Source organism: Lathyrus oleraceus, chromosome 2, assembly GCF_024323335.1.
Source record: "Lathyrus oleraceus cultivar Zhongwan6 chromosome 2, CAAS_Psat_ZW6_1.0, whole genome shotgun sequence".
NCBI classification, from domain to species: domain Eukaryota; kingdom Viridiplantae; phylum Streptophyta; class Magnoliopsida; order Fabales; family Fabaceae; genus Lathyrus; species Lathyrus oleraceus.
The window spans coordinates 84,634,270-84,658,413 of record NC_066580.1 but is presented as its reverse complement, the minus strand read 5'-3'; the positions used below and the strand labels follow the sequence as shown (position 1 = coordinate 84,658,413).

The 24,144-nt window shown below is 35.1% G+C and overlaps 4 protein-coding genes across 5 annotated transcripts; 1 reads left to right on the top strand and 3 right to left on the bottom strand.

The window, feature by feature from the left end:
- Positions 1–6,781: 6,781 nt before the first annotated feature.
- Positions 6,782–9,184, bottom strand: LOC127121140 (uncharacterized). 2 transcript variants are annotated; one of them, XR_007803328.1, is made up of 4 exons: positions 7,939–8,058; positions 7,571–7,838; positions 7,076–7,171; positions 6,782–6,985 (listed from the first exon to the last, which is right to left on the bottom strand). XR_007803328.1 is itself a non-coding variant. In XM_051051726.1 (4 exons), the coding sequence occupies exons 1-4, from the start codon at positions 9,129–9,131 to the stop codon at positions 6,830–6,832; spliced, it is 816 nt and encodes a 271-aa protein (XP_050907683.1). In that variant the 5' UTR covers positions 9,132–9,184; the 3' UTR covers positions 6,782–6,829. The 2 variants fall into 2 exon arrangements, 1 of the variants encoding a protein (XP_050907683.1); XM_051051726.1 differs by lacking the exons at positions 7,571–7,838; positions 7,939–8,058 and adding exons at positions 8,476–8,877; positions 8,970–9,184.
- Positions 9,185–9,191: 7 nt separating this feature from the next.
- On the bottom strand, positions 9,192–9,865 carry LOC127122031 (uncharacterized). Its single transcript, XM_051052445.1, has 3 exons — positions 9,604–9,865; positions 9,311–9,526; positions 9,192–9,224 (listed from the first exon to the last, which is right to left on the bottom strand). The coding sequence occupies exons 1-3, from the start codon at positions 9,862–9,864 to the stop codon at positions 9,192–9,194; spliced, it is 510 nt and encodes a 169-aa protein (XP_050908402.1). The 5' UTR covers position 9,865.
- A 1,749-nt stretch (positions 9,866–11,614) lies between these two features.
- LOC127122030 (uncharacterized) lies at positions 11,615–13,177 on the bottom strand. The gene has a single exon (XM_051052444.1). The coding sequence runs from the start codon at positions 13,175–13,177 to the stop codon at positions 11,615–11,617; it is 1,563 nt and encodes a 520-aa protein (XP_050908401.1).
- Positions 13,178–14,214: 1,037 nt separating this feature from the next.
- LOC127122029 (subtilisin-like protease SBT3) lies at positions 14,215–15,492 on the top strand. Its single transcript, XM_051052442.1, has one exon. The coding sequence runs from the start codon at positions 14,215–14,217 to the stop codon at positions 15,490–15,492; it is 1,278 nt and encodes a 425-aa protein (XP_050908399.1).
- Positions 15,493–24,144: the final 8,652 nt, after the last annotated feature.

The following is a 24,144-nucleotide window of genomic DNA, read 5'->3' as shown; positions in this document are numbered from 1 at the left end:
TCCCCCCTTTCATGGTATTGTATGGAAACTTGGCCTTTTTTCCTTCCTTTGGAAGATGTATTGGTTCAAGGATCCACACTTGTGAATAGAGGGTTAAGTGTTCTCTAAAGAATGACTTAAACAATTGAAAAGCAAAAGCAATACTAACTTCTAATCAACTAACATTTGACTAACTTTTAATTTCAAGTCATTTACCTTTTGGCACTTTAAATTCAAGTATTTATCATTTACCATTATTCATACCATTTAACTTGTTTACTTTAATGTCATTTTCACTTTGCTCACTTGAGCCATATCTTGTGAGTATATTGTGATTGTATATACTTGTTTGTGTTTGTGGTCTTTTGACCTTAATGTGCATAATAACAACAAAAACTCTAAAAAAGATTTGTGTGGACTGTTGGATTTGATTTGAGACATTGGACTTAGAATTAGGTAACATTCCCTATGCAAAAGGACTTGGTCAATGCCAACTTTTCTGAAACCAAGTGCCTGTGAAGAAAACTTTCATCTGATGCAAGTATTGAGACCCCTTTTGAGTTCATCTGCTACATGGTCTTGATGAAGTTGTTACTTTGAATTTTATTAGTTTTGATTTGAAAACTTATATCTTTGGGTTTTGTTCTTACTCTTCCCTTTTGCCTTAGAAACAATAAAAGCGCGGTGGCGACTCTGGTTTAATTGATTTTAAGTTTATCCATAGTTTAACGGTCATGAATTTACCGCTACACCAGTCAGACTATCTTGAAAGTAATGAATCAGTAATTGATCATTATCAGTTTGTGTCGATGTTTTCCTAGCATTCATGAAAAGATGGCTAAGTGGACAGGTGTTTCCATTATACTTTTCAAAGTCATGGACTTTGAACTTCATCGGGATCTTGACGTTGGGCACTAAGCAAAGCTCCAAAGCACTCTTACCAAACAAATCTTTTCCCCTCAAGGTCTTCCACTCCTTTCGCAGCTCAAGGAATTGGTCTTTCATCTCGTCCATGTTTTCATAAACATCAGGGCCCTCAGACGGCTCGGAATGGTAGACGGTATCCTCAATACGAGGCAGAGTGTGAACAACTAGAGGTGGAATAGACATGACCAGGATAGATGTCTGCATGGAAGCAAAAGTAGGCGCAAATCCTTCGGGCACAAAGTTCGGTGGTATTCCCCACAGGAATCCGGAAGGCATAGCATACGCAAACTGAGTGGCAGGCAAGGTTGAAGTAGCAATCTCTGAAATGACAGTCCTCTGAGGAAGAGGAGTTGCAGGCATTGGAGACGACTAACTCTAAGAAGCTAAAACAGACTCCATCATGGCAGTAAAGTGGGTGATCTCATCCTTCAACTCTTTGTTTTCTTGTTCCAAGTGTTCCATGATTCTCGGATGATTGGCATAAGTATTGTATCGATGAATCAACTTGGCTGAAGCACAGAAGAATAACCAATAAGACATCTAGCGGAAGAAAAACCTGTTATGCAAATGATGCATGAAATGCGATGCTTTGATTGTTTTTATTTTCAAGGAACATACTATTTTATTTGCAAATATATAATAATAACAATTGTAAGATGATCTTTTATTTATATAATTTGGAAGGATTACACTTAGTACAATTTCAGAAACCAAAAATACAAAATACAAGAGAAAGGGAAACTAATCATCCTAAGGATCCCCTAACAACAGTGTCAGATGATCTGGCTGCAGGCGTGTACTTCCTTCGGATGCGTCGAATCTTGGACTTAAAAGAAGTCTTCATCGGATGCTTCTCGAGGACAAGTTGATCTGCAATCTTCTTCCAAGCAACGGAAGGCTGAGGCATACTAGAAGAATATGGACCCTATGGTTCTCTCTGTCTCTTCATTTCTTTGTCCTTAGACTCAAGCTGCAACTCCTCATGCTTTCGGCTCAAAGCATGAAAGTGCTCTTCCCACATATCATTCTCTTACTTCATCTTGGCGAGTGCGTCTTCCAACTCCTCTACATCTTGGTTAGGGAGAGCTAATAGCTCAACCACAACCATAGGCATAGGTCTTTCACAAGCATACAAAATTCTCAATTCTAAAGCTCTTTTCTTCATCCAAGAAGTGTAAGCTTCCAAAGCTACACAGTTGCACGGACCAAGCTCGGATCTTCCTTTCCTATGTACATTATGTCAAGCATGCACTATCTTCTGCTTCAAAAGTTGAGGATCATTACCCTCTTGATAGAAAAGCCCTTCTAACTGAGTGTTATTAGGTTTGTCTCTCAAGGGGAACCCAATTTGACGACGAGCCAAAGCAGGATTGTAATTAATTCCTCCTTGTGTACCAATGAGAGGCACATTAGAGAATTCACCACAAAAATCAATAATCTCCAAGCTACCCAATGAAGAATCATACTAAACAATATCATCATTAGTGAGAGACATAAGTCTCTGATACCACCTTAGACATTGTTTGTTCTCCCCAAAAGCAGCCGTCTGAGGCAAATGCGAAATAAACCACTTGTACAGAAGAGGAACACAACATACAATAGTTCCACCACCTTTAGAATTCCTTAGATGCAAAGAGAAATACATATAACCCAACAAAATAGGCATAAGATTTTCAATCAAGAAGATTCTAATGACGTTAACATCAACAAAACCACCAATGTTAGGGAACAAAGCCAACCCATAGATGAACAACACAAAGATAGCTTCAAAAGCATCCATACTACCGGCTTGAGCAAAGGAAGTAGCTTCCCTAATAAGGAACTCAGAAGTCAATCCAAACATTCCTCCTTTCTATACCCAATGATCCTCAATCTCATACTTCTTCAGATGAAGAGCTTCTGTTATAATATGAGATCTGGGAATCTCCTCCAATCCACTAAAAGGCACCTTGTCAGAAACAGGTATTCCCAAGAGATGGGCATATTCCTCCAACGTAGGCACGAGCTGATAATCGGGAAAAGTGAAGCAACGACGGAGAGGGTCATAAAACTGAACCAACACACTCAAGAGTCCTTCAACTACATCAGCAGGCAAAATAGATAGAAGCTTCCCATGACGTTGCTTGAAGTCCAAGGGATCTAATACAAAAGATGATAACTTCATTAGCTCTTTCAAATTCGGATATCTAAAACTGTACTTCTTAGTGTTCCTTCGTCCACAATCCATGATCTGAAAATATTTTCAAATAAAACCTCAGTTCCTTGAAGTCATTTTTCGTGTGATGAATGTCATGATGCACATGAATGCGTGAATGAAACAATCACAAGTAAAGGATCACACACAGGAAAACAAACAAAGGTCAAGGGATGAATCAAGTCATTGTCAAGATCAATCATCCATTTTGATGGATTATGATTTTCACCTTATCAACACCCAAGTTCCATTGATATTGATAAGACTTGATTGGATCAACCAAGAATCAAGGGTTTATTGTGAGTCACGAGCATGGAGTCGTGTTAAGAATCATCCCAAAGGAGTGTACTAACAATAAAACCTGTAGATCATGTTCTAAAAAGTTCCCAGAGTCTTAATTCCATCTATCGGATATTACAGGTTACGATGACTGACTCATCAACCCATAATATCCTCAAGAGAAACTTGTTTGAGTGTAGTATCACGTAACAACTGTTATCAAGTCTACACTTGAACAATCTCCGCACTACATCCTAAATAGGCCAAGTTGGGTTAAATGTTCTACGGTCCTCAGCTTCTTGGACCCCAAATCAGATAAAGTAATGCCTACCACAAATAACTTGTGTGACATCAATAGCTCCAAAATGGTCTCCACTGAGTAGATGGGTCTCAAGCCAACTTGTTAAGGACTACTCCACACAAGTCGAGCATGACTATACCATCCTCCTATCTTAAGTGCACTCAAGTTAGGGCTAGAACTTATCTCACCACTCAGAGATCACCAAGCACAACAAGTAGATTACATCATACAAACAAATATACAAACATCAAATACACAATTATATACACACAAAAAAGTAGGCTAAATCTACTAAGGACTACTCCCCAGCAGAGTCTCCACTTAATTTCTGTAGCGGTAAATTGATGACCATTTAGCTATGGGTAAATTTAACAAAACCCAAAGATAAGAAGTTTTCAAATTAAAACTAATAAAATGCTAGAGATTACAGGTAAGGGGGTTAGTTACACAGGGGGAAGGTGTTAGCACCCAAAGTGTCCTAGGTACTCGTAGGGAGCCTTTTTTGTGTGTACATATGTTTTGGTATGAAAAGATGTTTGCAATAAATAGAGTGTGGGGATGAGAAAAGAATTCATTAATTATATTTTTGTGTTTGACAAGACCTTCGGACTTGTGCCTACGTACCAACATAAAAATGAGGGATCAAAACCTCGTAGTTCGTGGTAACAATTTTAAAGTGAGTGAGTTGCTTTTAACAAAATTTTAAGTTTAAAAGAGGAACCAAAGGCCTAAAAGAGTTTGAGTGGGTGTTAGTTCTTTTTGTCTTTTGAAATTTTAAGTCAATATGGTTAGGTTCATTTACAAGTTGATTTAAGAAAAGAGTTGAAAATGCAATTGCATAAGGCCAAAGTTTTTAGTTTGCAATAAAGAGTCTAAGTTTAAAAATCACAAGCAAATAAGATTTTGAAAGGGGGGAGAGATTTGAAATTTAAGAAATGGGAGGAGATGAAGAGACTAATCATAAGCAACAATTTAAAAGTTAAGAGTTGAAAAGATCTGACCAATAGGATGCAATCCAATAGACAAGATTGTCATATAGAAACCCATTTTTCCCTTGGACTTTAGAATAAAGAAATAACAATACACACATAGCAAGATTAAGAGTAAGGCATCAAATAAAGATAGCCACATCCAAGCGAGAAACTTTGTAGTCTTCTTCATAATCTCCCATGCATCAGATGACATACTCCTTGAATGGCTCAAAATAAGGCATTAGACATAGGTTCAAAGTAAAAAATTCATCAAGACCATGTAGAAGATGAACTTAAATGGATCTCAACACATACATCCGATGGAAATTCAATTCACAAGCACTTGGTTTCAGAAAAGTTGTCATTGGCCAAGTTCTTTTGTATAGGGAATGTTGCCTAATTCTAAGTCCAAGTCTCAGATCAAATCCAACAGTCCACACAAATCTTTTTTAGAGCTTTTTGTTGTTATTATGTACATTAAGGTCAAAAGACCACAAGTACAAACAAAATACACAAACAAGTATATGTAATCACAATATATGGCTCAAATGAGCAAAGTGAAAATCGCATTAAGATAAAGAAGTAAAATGGTATGAATAATGGAAAATGATAAAAGACTTGAATTTTAAAGTGCATAAAAGTAAATGGCTTGAAATTAAAAGTTAGTTAAATGTTAGTTGATTAGAAGTTAGTATTGTTTTTGCTTTTCAATTGTTTAAGTCATTCTTTGGAGAACACTCAATCCTCTATTCACAAGCATGGATCCTTGAACCAAGACATCTTCCAAAGGAAGGAAAAACGGCCAAGTTTACACACAATACCATGAAATGGGGGAGACTTACAATCTCACTTACTAGAATGTTATGCTTTTTGGTCAAAATTTACCGCTATGTTAAGCAATCGTAATTGGACTTATGTAGAAGTCACAACTATCTGAGGTCGGGCAATAGAATTTTTAGTGTTAATGCATGTTAGAGATATGGTATAATGAACCATACTCCTAAAACATACTACACTTAAAAGAAAATGGAAAAATGATGAACCTAATCTCATCCATACTTGTATTGGTTTATGAACTGACTAGCCTTAGGACATAGAGATATCATAGGTCAATGAAATAGATGGGATATAAGGGGATTGAAGATGAAGAGGGGAGGGAAATAAGACAAACACAAATTTGTCATGGGAGGACTTTTATCAAATTAAAATCATTCATTTGTTTTGGGAGATGAAATGTATATTTCATCAATCCCCTAAATCCAATGATTTTAATCAAACAAAGTCAAATCAACCTTGACCAAGGCCCAACCAACATAGTCAAACTCAACAAGTCAATAGAAATAGCTCAACACAATTTATTCACAATCAAACAATAAAAAAAACAATTAAAAATGCATTAAATTAAATTATGGTTGATCAAAATCCTAAAACCTTCACTAGTGCAGAAAGAAGATTTTACACCCGTTTTTTATACATATTACACCCGTTATGATAGGGTGTAAATTCAAAGGGTGAGATATGTATGAAGAATTTACACCCGTTTTAAAACGGGTGTAAAAAGAGAATATATTACACCCTATTTTAGATTTAAAAAAAGGGTGTAATTGGTAGATATATACATTAAATTTTAAGACATTTACACCCTATTTAATATAAAACGGGTGTAAATTGTCACCTATTACACCCTGTTTTAGATAAAAAAAGGTGTAATTGGTAGATATATACATTGAATTTTAGGACATTTACACCCTATTTAATATAAAACGGGTGTAAATTGTCACCTACATACATTGAAGTTAAACGAATTTACACCCTATTATAATTCAAACGGGTGTAAAATGACAAATATTTACACCCTATTTTTGATATATCAAATGTAAAATATCTTATAATTACATTTAATTTTAACACATTTACACCCTATTTTGTGTATGAAGGGTGTAAAATATCTCAATTTTTTTAAAAATATTTTATTTGAAATTTCATTAAACCAAATATTTTTATATATTCCTGGATATTCAATAAAAAACAAAAATAACCAAAACAAACATTTCTCTAATCTTTAGAATCTTGCACCAAGTCATACATCAACAAAAATTGTATTCATGTAAGAAAAAAATTCAACCACTTTGTTCATGTAACTTGTACCAATAAATCATTCATGGAACAAAAATATATCTATATATAAGTTTTTTTTAATCGCTTCTGTTTTGTCATTAAATCTTTCTTTTCCTGGTTCTCTTGCTCTTCAACCTTTTGCAAAAAGAATTGAGCCCAAAGTTGTCGGATGTGATCAATTGACTCTTTTTCATATGATGAGGTGTCTGTGAATATCTGCAAGTTCAAACATATAATAAATTAAACAACTACATGTTAAAACAATAATTTACATGTTTTTTATTAAATATATGTAATATAAAATACCTCATTGAATCTTTCAACAATACAAGCATCAATAATGTCAAACATATTTTTCATGACATAATATCCACATGCCCATCCGTTATCTTGTTGATGCCCCTGCATATAAACTCCTAGTTACATTAAAGCCACCAAAAACAACAACATCACAAACTTTTTTCCTTTTTCACAAAATTTGTACCAACACTAACTTTCTTCACTCGACATAGAAGCACATACAATTTTAGTTGGTTCAGAGCATGTACAACTATAATTTTATCACCATAAGTGCAATTCAGTAATAAATATACTACATGTTTATAATGATAACTTACAAATATATCACTTGCAATTATAAAATCGGAATTTTCTTTTTCTTTATCTCATTTATAATAATATAAATAATCAAGATATATGGGCATTTAATACCTCTTTATAAATGGTATCTTTCAAGAACTAAAAAATCAAGCCAACACACCAGTATTCCAAGAAACGACAATATAGTAAAACAAATCTTACCATAATATTCTTCCAATTAGGCTTCTTCTTCTTAATACCTCTTAATAAATGATAACCTTCTAGAGCTCTGATAAAAGAGTTGTCAACGAAGTAAGTTATAAATATAAAGACTATGTGTACAAAAATTTAGTATAAATGATATCTCTCTATTTAGGCTTCTTACCCCTCCAATATGACCTTAATATTTTTCTTAGGAGATCTGTTTAATGAACAAAACCAAAAAATAATATTATCTTCAGGACAAATGACAAACAATTGCCAGTGATTGCTGTAAATTTACAAAAAAAAAGTGTTAGAATCAATAAAATTTAAATATTACAAAATAACATATGAAAAACGATAAAACCTTGAAGGAAACATGTACTTACCTATTTAGCAATGGTCCTAAATAACATTTTTTTGGCTCTCCATCCAACTTATTTTGTATGTATGTTTGAATAACTTCGGCCGGTTTTGTGTGAACTAGTATCCTATTTGGATCGAGAAACCTAAATAGTTTGTTGAAATTCTTGGAGATACACATGCGATGTAGATATCTAAATTTTTGAAACAAATATTAATTATATTTGATACATAAAAAAAATAACTAACAATAGAATATGATACTTACGTGCACCATAAAGACAAGATAGATGTGGATAGCCATTTAATACCGGAAGTTAATTCATTAAGATCCACCCTATCAATAAAAACTGAGAGTTCACTTGTTTCATGATCCAAATCTAGAGAGAATGAATTTTCCTTGAGATTGTTAATCTTTTTGAGGTAATCTTCAGAAGCATCCATTTTTTTAGTTAAATCTTCAGTAGTCATAACCTTTGAGCAACTTCCGTTAGTGCTCGTACCCACAGATTCTTAATTTTTTTCTAATTTTTAGTAGATTAATTGTATCCAGTTACGCATACCTCTTTTATAAACATCTCTTTAGGCCTCTCGGAGCGGAGCTCCAATTGCATCTGTTGTAGGAGTTTCATTCCTTGTTGGATTTGAGCTCTCTCCTCTTGCATCTCGTTTTGCATTTGTTGTTGGAGCTCTGTTCTTTGTTGTTGGAGATGTTTTTGTAATTTATGTTGGAAATCTATATTCATTTTTTGCTCCAAGGCTTGAAGGTGGGCTAGAAGGTCATCTTGAGAGACACCTCCTAAGGTGGAGCGTGAACTTTTTCCATAGAATTTCTTAAAGCCCACACCCCTAGGAGCAGTGCGGATCCGACCAGGGTGTTCATTTATTCCAAGGGCAACAGTCAAGATATCGTCACGCCCTTCAAAGACAATAGTACCTTGTGTATTTTTTTCCACTAACTCTCCCTAAAACATTTAGATACATATAAAAATGATGTAAAATGATTACTAAGTTATGAATGAAATTTAAATTTATCAATAAATCTTTTATTACTTACAATCTTAGATGCTACTAAGTTTGTTGCCTCAGATGTAAAATTTCCCGATGGCTTCTGTCGAGCCATCAACCATGCCTCATATCGCTTTAGTTCGGGAGGGTCAACCATCAAACTTTCATCACCTTTGGCCTCTTCAATCACTTTTTTCCTCCTCTCTTCCATTACGGTGGCCCTAAGTTTTTCATAACCACCACGAGACAAAATATGAGGGTGGATATTCTTTTATGCATGTGTCTTTCCTTTTAGCCTTTTCTCCTATTACAAATAAATCACATTAAACTAAACGTCAAAAACCAAATCAATTTAGATAACATAAAAATAAATCTACAAATTTAACTAACTTGAAAATCTTCTTTTTGTCGATTCTGGACAAACAAATCCCAATCTTCTTCTTTGATAAATTTATACTTTTCAAATGGAGTTGTATTTCCATGCTTATCTCCTTTCCCAAATATATAGACATTTGAGAGCAATGTCTTAAATTGCTTCAATCGTTCCCCCATATAAACAAACCAATGCTTCCTAAATTCTTTATCAGTGGGGCAAGTGAACTTACACTTCAAAACATAAGGAGTGTTAGTAATTGAAGCAATTATAGATAATAACTTTAAAATAATTAATTAAAAATGCATACCGTGATATCGTCCCATATCACGTCCTTCAACTTATCGCTTATCTTTTTCCATTGCTTTTCATTTATACTAACCTTGCTACGTGCAATGAATGACAAATAACTTTTAAACTTTGCAGCATACTGACCAATGGGTTGGAAGGTATCAGGATCAAAATCAATTTGGTATTTTTCACCATCAGGAAGTTTGGCAATGAAACGTAGCAATGCTGTGACACCTCTAGTCTTCTTTTTTTTTGGTGAAGAGCTAGATGGTTTATCCATAATTCCTGTTTAGAGAGAAAACAATATTAGTCAAAACTAAAATTAAAATGAATAATAAACATAATAACAATTTATTAACTAAAATATAGTTATTAGTAAAAACTTATCATGTGTTAACCTATAAGAATTTTTCTTGGTTATTTGTTATTATCCTCCAAAATCCCTTCTTGATGATCATAACGAATGGCATAAACATCATCAACTTCATTTTCATCATTAAAATAAGGCCTTTGTGTTGAAAAAGAAGTATTGTGATCAATGTCTAGAGTTGAATCTTCATTTTCATCACTATAATTCATGTTTCTTCTTTGGAGGACAACAGACCACCTAGTGTTCGAGGGATCCTTTACATAAAATACTTGTACTGCTTGAGCTGCCATGATAAAAGGTTCATCCTTATATCCTACCTTATCAAGGTCCACCAATGTAAATCCTAATTCATCAGTTTGCACACCATTGTTACTATTAACCCATTTACATTTAAAAATAGGAACTTTAAACTTAACATAATTGAGCTCCCATATCTCTTCTATAACGCCAAAGTAAGCTGTGGATGCCAAGACAGGGTTTTTATCCTTTGAACTAGAAAAGTGCATTGAAGAAGCTGTTATCATTACCCCACTATTTTGCATGGTACTCTTGTCATCCTGTGATTTTGTACAAAAAGAAAACTTATTTATATCGTACCCACTCCAACATAAAACATTAAAGCTAGGCTCGTATGCTAGAAACTTTAATGTATCAGAAGCATTATCATCATTCATAATCTTGGTTTTAAACCATTTTGAGAATGTTCTGTTATGCTCTTTCAACACCCATTTTTCAGTCATACGAGGGTTTTTAGCTTTGACAATGGTTTGATGTGTACTCAAGTATGGATGAACCTCGTCAGTGTTATTCAATATATACAAATGTGCTTGAAAAACTTCCCCTTCGCCCATATGCTTAACCTTTAGACGTGTACCCTTACCGTCACATCTTCCATCATGACGAGACTTGGGTAGTCCTACAGGTTTTGCATCTGACAAATAGTCTGTACAAAATTCAATGGCTTCTTCTGTGATGTACCTTTCAACAATAGATGCTTCAGGACGATAATAATTCTTCACATAGCCTTTCAATATCTTCATGTATCGTTCAAAAGGATACATCCACCTTAAATAAACAGGACCACACAATCTAATCTCTCTAACTAGATGAACAATCAAGTGAACCATGATGTCAAAAAATGAAGGAGGAAAAAACATCTCCAACTGACACAAGATAATAATTGACTCGTTTTCCATCTCGTCCAATTTATCAGGGTCAATCACTTTGTTACAAATATCATTAAAGAATAAGCACAATCTAGTTATGGCATGTCGGACATTTTTTGGCAAGATGCCACGAATAGCCACAGGTAGTAGTTGTTGCATCAAAATGTGGCAATCGTGAGATTTTAAACCAATTAGTTTGAGATCTTGTATTGACACGAGACTTTTGACATTTGAGGAGTATCCATTTGGCACTTTCACACCTTGTAGACACTGGCAAAATTTTCTTTTCTCTTCTTTTGACAATGTATGACACGCCGGTGGCAAATAGGTTTTGTTACCTCTTGGTTGAGGAGCTAACTCCTCTCTTATTTTCATCTTAACCATATCTAAACGAGAATTTAAACCATCTTTGGTCTTACCTTGAATATTAAGAAGTGTTCCGATTACACTATCACACACATTTTTTTCCACATGCATTACATCAATACAATGTCTTACATCAAGACTGGACCAATATGGAAGGTCAAAGAACACTGAACTCTTCTTCCATATATTATTACTTGTAATCTTTTTTGTTTTTTTCCAAAACTAACACTTATGTTCCTCACCCGATGATAGACTTCTTCTCCAGTTAAGACCTTTGGGGCAACTTTATACTCCTGATATCCATTAAAAGCCTTTTTCAATCTTCGATATGGGTGATTATGATTAAGAAATCTTCGGTGTCCAAGGTAAACAGTCTTTTTTCCTTTCTCTAATTGATGGTAGCATGTATCTTTTTCACATATAGGGCATGCTTTATGCCCCTTAACTTTATAACCAGACAAGTTACCATAAGCTGGAAAGTCATTGATGGTGCAAAATAACATAGCCCGCAATTTGAAAGTTTCATTTGAAAAACTATCAAATACATCAATTCCTTCATCCCACAACTTTCTTAAGTCATCAATCAACGGGCTTAGATAAACATCTATGTCATTTCCTGGTTGTTTTGGTCCAGAAATCATCATAGATAACATAACATGTTTCCTCTTCATGCACAACCAAGGAGATAAATTATAGATAATCAAGAGAACGGACCATGAACTATGGTTACTACTTAAACTACCATATGGATTCATTCCATCAGTAGAAAGTCCAAGCCTAAGGTTTCTTGGTTCAATGCCAAAGTCTGGAAATAAAGTATCAACCTTCTTCCATTGCAAAGAGTCGGCTGGATGCCGAATTTTTCCATCACACTTCCTTTCTTCTGCATGCCATCTAATATTCTTCGCATCATTTAAATTACCAAACAATCGCTTAAACCTTGGAATAATTGGAAGGTACCATAACACCTTTGCTGGAGGACCCTTTGTGGTCACATCACAACCTTCATCATCACTCTTCTTCTTATAGCGTGATGTCATGCACTTGGGACATTTTTCTTTCTCTTCATTATCTCTCCAATACAATATGCAGTCATTAGGGCATGCGTGTATTTTCTTATATTCTATACCCATTGGACATAATATCTTTTTTGCCTCATAGGCCCGGTTCGGCAACATGTTTTCTTCCGGTAACATTTCCTTCAACAACTCTAACAATTGTGTGAAGCTTTTATCTGTCCAACTATTAATCGCCTTCAAATTGAACAATCTTAGCACAGCCGACAGTCGTGTGAAGTTTTTACAATTTGGATACAAAGGGATTTTACTGTCATTGCAAAGAGTATCATGTATATTTGCCCGTTGAAAAGAGTCTTGTCCAATATCACGGATCATATCTTCTAGACGATCACCCATCTCTACATCAAACTCTTCTTTAGGAGAGGCCTTTGGCGCGTCAGACAATTCACCATGCCATATCCACTTTGTATAATTTTGACAAATCCCGTTAACTCCTAAGTGTTCCCATACGATGTGAGCCTCTAAAGGTGCAATATTTACACACTTAGCACAAGGACAGTGAAATCTTCCATTACTTTCAGGAAGATTAGTTTCAGCAAATTTCAAAAACTCTAACACTCCTTTCTTATACTCCTCGGATAGGCGATTTTTTTGCATCCAACTACGATCCATAACTATGTAAAGAACAAAAAGAATTGTAGTTAAAAGATGCACTTACAAGTATAATACAACTAGTGTTTCTTATAAATAATACAACTAGTCTTGTGAGGAAACCATAATTTTGATCATAAATGTGTTAAGTTAGTGACAACTAAATTGACAACTAAAAACACAGTTAGCAAACTAATTTTACAAACTCAGAAGCAAAACTAGCGAACAACGCTGAATTATAACAAACACTTGGTTCTAATTTCCAAACTGAAAGAATTTTTAAATGAAGTGGAGGTCATTTATAAGTTTCAACATGGTGACCTTGTTAGACTTCTAGGCTGCTGCAATGAAGCAGAAGAAAATATCTGGTTTAAGGAGAAGAACATGAAAATAAGTTGGTATTCAAGGAGAAGAACATGAAATTAAGCTTCAAGTTAAAGATTGAGGGCGAAAAAGTGACAAGTATACGGTTTAGTTCAATATCTATGCTTTAAAGGGTTTTACCGTAGATAAATTTTTCCTTACCTTAAAATTTTAGTTCAATATCTATGCTTTAATTGTAAATAATTTTCATTATTAATATTAAAAATAATCATAACTTTTCTTTATTAAGGAATAATTATAAAAGTCAACTCAATCCTGTAATTATTTAAATAAATACTTTCTCCTATTTTAGATATAAATAATAGTCACTCAAACACACTTATCATTTTAAATATAATTAATAGGGAGTATTTATAACTCATTATGTTTCGGATATTTTTCTTAATGTAATACAAACTTTTAAAAAAATGATTAGACCACTTTTATACAATACAATAAATTTTAATTTTTTAATTACTTTTTATTAATAATAGGTGATAGAATAATTAAGTAAATTTAAATAAAAGATAAATAAAGTTTTATATTGGATCATATACAACAAAGTGACTTCACTTTTCTGTGCTCATGTAATATATATATATATATATATATATATATATATATATATATATATATATATATATATATGTATTGTTTTGATAACTAGTCATCCACATTCACAAAACATTTGAATCATGGCTTCCAATATTTGTCTCTATTTGTTGTTCTCAACAATCCTTCATTTTATCACATTGGCTCAGTCTGATAATTTCATCATTCACATGGATTTATCAGCTATGCCTAAAGTATTCTCAGATCAACATAGTTGGTATCATTCCCTTCTTTCTCAAGTTACTACTACCAACAATAATCTTAGTTCTGCTTCTTCTAAAATGATCTATACATATAATAATGTTATGAATGGTTTTAGTGCTAATCTATCACCTCAAGATCATGAATCTCTTAAAAACTCTCCTGGTTATGTTTCTTCTATACCTGATTTACACTCGAAACCTGACACAACACATACACCTCAATTCCTTGGCCTTAATCCTTACAAAGGAGCATGGCCAGCTTCTGAGTATGGCAAAGATTTCATTGTTGGTTTAATTGACAGTGGTGTTTGGCCAGAAAGTGAAAGTTTCAAAGATGATGGAATGACAGAAATACCTTCCAAATGGAAAGGGAAATTATGTCAATTTGATAACTCCGATCATTCATCTTTGTGCAACAAGAAACTCATTGGTGCTAGATACTTCAACAAAGGCTTCTTGGCGGAATATCCCGACATTCCTTCACCAAATACAAACACCACGCGTGACGTTGTGGACGGTCATGGAACGCATACTTCAACAACGGCAGCTGGAAGCAAAGTTGATGGTGTATCTTTCTTTGGTTATGCAAATGGAACTGCAAGAGGAATAGCCTCATTGTCTAGAGTAGCCATGTACAAGGCTATATGGGGGGATGAAAAAGAGCCAATTGCACTTTCATCTGATATAATAGCAGCAGTGGATGCCGCATTATCAGACGGTGTCGACGTTCTTTCGATGTCACTAGGCTTTGACAATTTAGCTTTATATGAAGATCCAGTTGCAATAACCACATTTGCAGCTATGGAAAAAGGTGTTTTTGTGGCTACTTCAGCAGGTAATGCTGGATCTTCCTATAAAACTGTACACAGTGAAGCACCTTGGGTGATAAACGTTGCTGCCGGTACTTCGGATCGCGAATTCCATGGAAATCTTACACTTGGAAATGGAGTTTCACTCACAGGCCTTTCTTCTTATCGAGGAAATTTCTCTGCTACCAATATCCCAGTTGTTTTCACGGATACGTGTGACAATTTTCAAGAACTAGTCGCATTTAAGAACAAGATTGTAGTTTGTGAAGAAAAGAATGGATCTCATGTTGCTAGTCAATTTTCTAAGGTAGCTTCTGCAGAAGTAGTTGGAGGTGTACATTTTAGTTGATGTCAACTACAACTGAGCAATACTATGGCTGCGAGTGTAAAACCTACCAAGAAACAGTTCAGAATTGTTCAGTTGGCTAATCCTTTAAGCTATTTAAATCCATCTCCACAAAATATAGTTACCTATAATAGTGTCTGCATAATTGAGAAAGTTTTGCAATGGAGACTGATGCCATTCCATTGCAGCCCGTGTTGGCATTGCCAAAATTCTTATAACCATATATTGGAGACTGATGCATCGGGCATTTGAGTGGGGGAAGTGTTGGTTCAGAATGGACACCCTATAACCTATTTTTCAAAAATATTAGCACCTAGAATGTAGAAACATTCAGCCTACATCAGAGAGCTATTGGCAATTACAGAAGCACTAGCCAAGTTCAAACACAACTTGTTGGGAAACAAGTTTATTACTAGAACAGATCAAAGAAGTATGAAAATCCTGATGGATCAATCACTGCAAACTTCTGAACAACAGACGTGGTTACAGAAATTTCTGGGGTACGATTTCAAGATTGAATATAGACCAAATAGCTTACCAAATAGCTTACCATATGCAGACTCATGAACATAAAGAACAGGCATGCTCTGTTAAGCAGGCTTGCGACAAATCCAACAATCCTAATATAAAAGAACAGGCAGGCTCTGTTAAGCATGCCAGCAAATTCCAATGAAAATCCCATCTTGGAATTGTCGTTGGGCTTGGGAACTCGCGGAAAATGCCCTAAACGTTCAATCATAACATTGATACTACAATTTTAAATGAAAATCAAACAAGAAGCTGAAACATACTCAAACTGTTTCAGCATTACACAATCTACACAATCTGTGAAAGAGATCAGAATAATAGAACCATACGAAAATATACAAAAACTGTTTCAATGTTAATTCCAAACAGATCCAATGCACAAAACAATCAACACAACCAATACACAAAACAATTAACACAACATTCAAAATCAACCATGTGTTCAAATATTATAGAGGCAGTGGGAAAAAGATTTACCTGATTGTCTCAAACTTGCAAATCAATAACCCGTTGTTGATGTTGCGTTATGTTTCTATGGAGATGAAAAAACCTTCTTCGATGAGTCGTCGAGCAGCTGCTAGTAGCTTTCGTAAAGATCGTCCAGCACAATGGTTAAAATAATTTTGATGAGTAAAGATCGTCCAGCACAATGGTTAAAATAATTTTGATGAGTAGATGAATGAAAACAAACGAATAAATGAATAAAGTACCTTCCAAGCGAGTTCGAAACTGATGGAATTAACGATGAAACTAGAAGAAACCCAGCAAAGAAAAGTAAGAACAACAACGAATGAATCAACTTTAATATCCAAAGCAGCGTAAAAGAGAGTATAGAAAACGGTAAAGAAGAATGATGAAGCCGTTGTGGGTTGTGAAGATTTCCGAGCAATCACGTTCTTTGTTCCTTTTTCACTATTTCTTGCACTTCATCGATGATGAAAAGTTTCTAAAATGTGAAATGAAAAGAAAATTTGGAACATGAGAAGTCAGGGTTATATTTTAGGCGGTAATGATAAATTGTACTTAGGGATTCCTAAATTTACACCCTATTTTAATATAACGGGTTTAATATAAATTTAGTCATTTATATTGTTATAATTATACACCCTATTTTTAAATATAGGGTGTCTATTGTTATATTAATATTCCAAAATTTACACTCTATTTTAATATAACGGGTTTAATATAAATTTAGTCATTTATATTGTTATAATTATACACCCTATTTTTAAATATAGGGTGTCTATTGTTATATATTAATATTAAAATTTATTATTTTTTTAAGAAAATTTAAGATTAAACAAATAAGAATAATAAAAGTTATTGTTTAAGACGAAATTTTTTTACTTCAATGGCTCGTCACTTCAAGTGACGAGTAGGTGCAGGCATACTTTTTTTTTGTTTTTATTTTAAATAGTATTTAATTAATATTAATAATAATTAATTAATAGGAAGTGTAAATAGAATATTAAATCTATTAAATACTAATAATTGTTAATATAATTCTTTTTTAAATATTAAATACTAATAATAATTAATATAATTGTTTTTTAAATATTAATTCTATATTTAATTTATATAATTGATTTAATAAAAAATAATAATAATTTGTTTATAAAAAAATATTTAAAATAAATAATAAATAATTTATAATAAATAGTAAATGATGGAGTTGATAATCAGGTGTAATATAGAGTTGATAATAAATAATATTTGAATTTATACCCGTTATTTAAAAATAGGGTGTCTATTGTTACGTACTAAAATTCAAAATAAGACTTTATTTACAAAACTGCCACCGCATTTGCTTTTTACACCCGTTTTTTGTAAAACGGGTGTAAATTTACAAATTATATTATTCTTTTTGTACTAGTGCTTTTCAAAACACCAAATAAGTGGCCAAGAGATTTATCATAGGTCAAACAAGGTCAAAGGACAATGGAGGAAAAATTTCATTATTTTTGGAAACTTAAAACTATTTTTAAACAATTAAAGATATGCACAAAAACAATTAAATCATAAAAAATATTAATATTGATCCAAAAAATAATTTTAATTTAGAAAATGAAAGAGAAAAAATATTTGAATTTTTTTGGTGAAAGTCCCATATATTTTGGATCAATATTAAAATTAATATGAATTATTGAAAATAGGGAAATAAAAATAAAAATCAGAAATTATAAAAAAACGAGGACATGAATTTAAAGAAAAAATTCTCAAGAGCTCGAATCTGGCCTCAATTGTGTCTAACTCCAAGTATATAGAAAGATACAGGGAGTTGAAACTTGAGGATCATGATCTGAGTTGCTTCGATTTGACCTCTAAGCAACTCAATCTTGTTGCCTACATTGGCAGGACTTCAGACAACCAAAAATCAACAAGAATAATGGAGAATTGAGTGAGAATAAAAGAGATGAAAAATTCTGAAAAAACACCTTCAATGTAGCTTCAGATTGGCACGATCTTGCTCTCAATTATGCTTGGCCTTGCTTCAGATGCTTAATGGAGTGGAAATGGATTAAAGAGAAGGGATTAATGGATTAATGGAGTGGAAATGGAGAATTGAGTGGAAGGGATTAATGGATTAATGGAGTGGAAATGGAGAATTGAGTGGAACTTGGAGTTTCAATCTCAAAAACAGTGAGAGATTCAAACTCGACTTTCAAAGAAAATATTCAAGCTTATCCTTTAAATGTGAGGCTTTATGGTTGCTGATTCAAAGGTTGCACGATAGGGTCCTCAATTCTGAGCAAGAGGACTTCTATTTATAGCCAAGGAGATTGATAATTGCACCCTTCCATTTTTGGCTAAAGTTGGAAATCTTACTTGCATGCTTGCGTGGGAGTGTGATTGCCCCCATCAAATGATGAACTTAGGTACAAAATTATGTGTAAGCAATGCTGAAATCATCTGGAAGGTCCATGCAATCGTGTATGAAAAGTGGAACTTCAAATCTTCCAAATGGTCCTTCAACTTTAAGCCATGTGCAAGTCATTCCTACTTTATCCAAATGAGATGAATTTGGACTTTTTTGAAAGTTTAGATCAATAGGAACAAATTTCATGTTGAAAATGTTTTCATTTGAAGCTTGGATCATGATGAATTTTGATGTGGAAGTTTGGAAAATCAAACATATCAAAAAAAATTCTAAGTATCAAGTCATATGTTCACTTCTTCTACCTTGAGTAACTTTTTCTATGGACTTCAAATGAGAAACGTTCCTCCATAAAAGTTGTATATATTCCAAATCCCTTCAATTTGGTCATAAATTTGACCTAATTTGGATTTATAATGAAGGAGTTATGCATTTTAGAAGTTGAGGAAAATCACTTGGTCAATGGTATTAGCCCAAAATGACCTATAATGTTTCCCTTTATCACATGTATTTGAAAGTTGAATTTGCACTTTCTACAAACATAAAAGTTTAATTAGACATCTTGAAATTGATCATGGAATTTGAATGAATTTCATCTCATAAATATTGAGCAAGTTATGGTCTTGGGAAGTTGACCTCCAAATTAGGGTTTAGACAAAATGACCTATAATCTTTCACCATAAAAAATGACCTTACAAGCAAAAATAGCTCTTTACCTCAACATGAAAGTTGTTTGGAATGTAATTTAGAGTAACGTTTCTCTTGTAATCATTTTCATATGACAAAAATTGTAGGAGATAGGGTCTAGGGAACCCCAGTTTTGACCAGTTGAATTCCTCTGGCCAACCACCATGAACCAACTTGCTAGCTTGACATTATATTGAGTTTTGGGACTTATGGAGGATCATATATGCATAAGATGATGAAATGTGAAGTATCCCTTGAAATATTTGACCAAGTGGTGAAGAAACTTGTTGAAGAAGTCACATAAGATACCCAGATGAATTAGGGTTTCCAAGGCAAACCAACTCCAAACACTTGATGATTTATTGATCAAAATAACATGTAAAGATCATGAGGATCCATATATGATACTTAGAGCCATAGTAAACCATTTCTTGATTGAGCTCCTTTGAATGAGGGTCTTAAACCCTAGATATGAGCTTGATGGAGCATGGGTGAGCATGTGCACTACCTACAAAAGAAACAAACTATACATTGACATATTTTTGGTATTTTGGTTAGTAAACAAAGAAAAAATGAAGTACGATACAATCAAATGTGCTTGGTGATCTCTCCCAATGCAAACCCAATTAATGAGGGGTAAGGTGGATGCCAATGTGTGATCCCAATGTTAATGCATATGATGAGAATAGCATGAGGGATCTTATGGTCAAAATTGGGGTCTTACACCATGCTTGAAGGATCAACCAAATGTAGTTACTTTCCATAATTCCTATTTTTTGCATAGATTTCCCCAGGGATGAATTTTTTGTTTTCTGTCTCTAACTTTTTCCTGGATAGCCTTTTCGGGTTTTCAATCCACCGAGACGCTCATTTTTGCCTAAGCCACTCTTTTGGGTTTTCAACTTAGCGAGATGTTCTTTTCTTTTTAGGCGAAGTATTTCTTGACTGCATCGGCATTCATAGGACGAGTGAACTCTTCACCATCCATAGTTGTAAGAATCAAAGCACCGCCTGGAAAGGCTCTCTTAACAACATATGGGCCTTCATAATTAGGAGTTCACTTGCCCCTGGAATCAGGCTTGAAAGATAGAATCTTCTTGAGCACGAGGTCACCTTCTCTGAACACACGAGGCCTGACCTTCTTATCAAATGCCTTCTTTATTCTTTGTTGATACAACTGACCACGACACATGGCAGTTAATCTCTTCAATTAAGTTTAATTGATCATATCTGGTCTGACACCATTCAACTTCTGTCAACTTGGCTTCCATCAAGACACTCAATGATGGGATCTCAACCTCCACGGTGAGCACATCTTCCATGCCATAAACAAGAGAGAAAGGGGTTGCCCTGTTGAAGTGCGGACGGATGTGTCGCAACCTGAAAAATACAGTGCGCGAAAAAACAACCGGCGAAAGAATAAGACAGAAGAGTCGCCACCGTGCGTTATTCATCCCAAAGGAGGGAAAGGAAACGCTCGAAGTAAACCTGAAAAAAGGAAAGGACAAGACGGGGTCTCGCAACCAAATCTTGGGTTCGGGAGTCGGTTATGCGAAGGGAAGGTATTAGCACCTCTATGCATCCGTAGTACTCTACGGGATCCACTTTTGTAGTTCTTGTCTAAAGGGTGTGGGTTTATCTTGTGCTGTTTGCCAAAAAAAAGGGTTAAATGAAAATGACTCGCGCGGATGTCGCATCCACTGCATACGTATCTCATCTGAATATGAGAATCAGAGTCTTCGTAGCTCGGCTGACTTATGGGTTAGGGGGATGTGTGCTCGCTAAGACATCGTGTCTTATGCCTACGTATCTCATCTGGCCTGAGAATCAGAGCAAAACGTAGTTCGGCTAACTACGGGGTTATGGATTGGGTTTTGGACGAACGACGTCACTACGCAATCTACCGGATGCTCGACCTTTGGAGACTTACTCGCCTGTAGTAGAAGGAGTTAACGTGTTGCTTTGGGTTTTAGGGTTTGGGATGCTCGAGGGCAAAAAGGCAGTCCTTGACGAAGGAACCGCGCTACCTGCAGGGATATGAATACAAAACACAAAACATGTATCTCAAAGTAAAATGCCACCAAGGGGCTCAAACGTTGCCTCCTATCGAGGTCTTCCAGCTAGGAAAGCAGTAAAATGCGGGAAAAATGTAAAAGTACCACGCGGATAAAGATCCGAAGTAACAGCAATTAGAGGAATGGGAAACCCTGAGATCCTTCCAAGCTAATGCCATCAAAGAAATGTGAGTCAGTACAGGTAATCGGAATGAACCTCCAGGGGTTATCCCACAAATAAAGTGGGAAACCACGCAAGTTATCCCTGCAAAAGTCATGTGAGCCCTCACAAAAATTCAACAAAAGGGTTAGTGAAACACCATAAGCATTTTTTTCATGAATAACAGTATGGTTTTAGAAACCTCAAACCCTGTGGCATAGACTCAAAAATTAAACGGTTAAACATTCAAGGCATTGTTTATACATTCATATACATATTAAACCCATGGGCGAAAAACCTAATGAAATTCATCCATCATACCTCATACATTCAGAGTATTCAACTTCAAAGCAAAAGGTAATGGGAATAAAGGCAAACCTGATTGGAGAGCTCGATTGAAATTGAGTTGCACCCGTGAGGTTTACAAAATAATCTTCAGGGTTTATGTGAGGCAGAGGCGATTCTGCGTAGCTGAGTTCCCTTCGGGGTTTGGAGGCTGCTCTGAACTCCGTTAGGTCTTCTCTCACTATCTTTTTCCTCAGGGTTTTGTTCCAAGGAAACCTCAGAGTATTTTGCTTCTCTTCCTTCTTCTCCTCTTCTCTGTGTGTTCTCTCAAGTGAAGCCTTGGTATTTATAGACTAAATTTCATGGTTTTGTGGGCTCAAATGAGAGAGACCCAAGTCCAAAATTTTTTATTATATTTTATTTATTTAATTATTTATTTAATTAATTAAATAATTAATTAATTAATAAATTTATTTATTTTTTTCTTTTTTTTTTTTTCGTTTTTTTTTTTTTTTGGATCTAATTCTGATTGACATGATGAAATGCAATATGAAATGCTAAATGAATGCATGAATGAGGAGGGCAAATTTTGGGGTGTTACAGCTGCCCCTATTCAATCATCAGCTAACCCGAGTAGGATGAAAGCGAACAGTTTATCAGACAAACGGGGTGAGCTGTGATTGAATACCAAAGACAGACCGAAAATTTACGCTCCGAGAACACCACAAAAACGCGGAAATACACTGCGCTATTTATTTTTCTTCCGATCCTCTGGCTTAATCTGGAGTTTCGATCCTCTGGCTGAACCTATACTCAATTTAGTCCTCTGGTTGGATATTAATTTTGATCCTCGGGCTGGATACGATTTTGATCTTCTGGCTAGATCTCCTTCGTTTCGATTCTCTGGCTGAATCTATTTCGATCTTCTGGCTAGATCTGAATTGTTTCGATTCTCTGGCTGAATCTATTTCCGGTCTTCGGGCTCGACCTGACTTCGATCTTCTGGCTAGATCTTCTTCGATCTTCTGGCTAGATCTCCTTTGTTTCGATTCTCTGGCTGAATCTACTTCAATCTTCTGGCTAGATCTGGATTGTTTTGATGATAAATTCCCGTCATTAGGATCCCGCATCTGAGGCATGCGCTGGTTGACCTTCTTTTGAAATCTAAACCCGACCTTCATATTAGATATGCAGCTTCGAGAATATTCCACTTTTGGGCTTCGTACATATTCTTCGGGCTAGAACATGCTGTAACGACTGCTCAATTAGACTTAGGCTTGCTGGGGAAATAAAGCTTGTAGGTGACTTCACTGGGGAATCTTCAAATTGAGCCTCAGGCTGACCCTTGGGAAAACGATTCTCAGGCTGAATCTTCAAAAATGACCCTCATGCTGGATCACGGGAAAACGATTCTCAGGTTGAATCTTCAAAAAGTGACCCTCATGCTGGATCACGGGAAAACGATTCTCAGGCTGAATCTTCAAAATGACCCTCAGGATGGATCACTGGAAAACGATTCTCAGGCTGAATCTTCAAAATGACCCTCAGGCTGGATCACTCACGCTTGATCCTCTGGCTGGATCTCATGACCTTGGTTGTAAAGTAATTCTTCAGTCTGCTTGTAAGAACCTGTTTATCAGCTTATGTGTATGCTTGATATGATATGCATGCAAATGCAAATGTTATGCATGGTGTAAAAAGAAATCTGCTTGGGGAAGCAAACTCCGGTAGGGAACAGATCGCTGTATCAATCCTTGAATGCTCTGTGGGGAATGATCCGTCTGCCGGGACCAATGAGCCACCAAAAATAAATTGGCTGCTTGAAAAGTTGACCTTGCGGGGGGAGTATCAACTATGGAAACTTTGTTCGGCGAGGCTCTGTGAGGAGAGTCTGTGGGGAAAACACTTCCTGGGGAAATGTCGTAGGAAACGACCTTTGCTGGGGATATGAACTTGCTAATCACCCTCAAGCTGGGGATTAACAAATCTGTTAAAAATAATCTGCTGGGGAATGAGATGAACACTGGGAACGCCACCCTCTCATCTGTTGGTTATGCAACCACTCC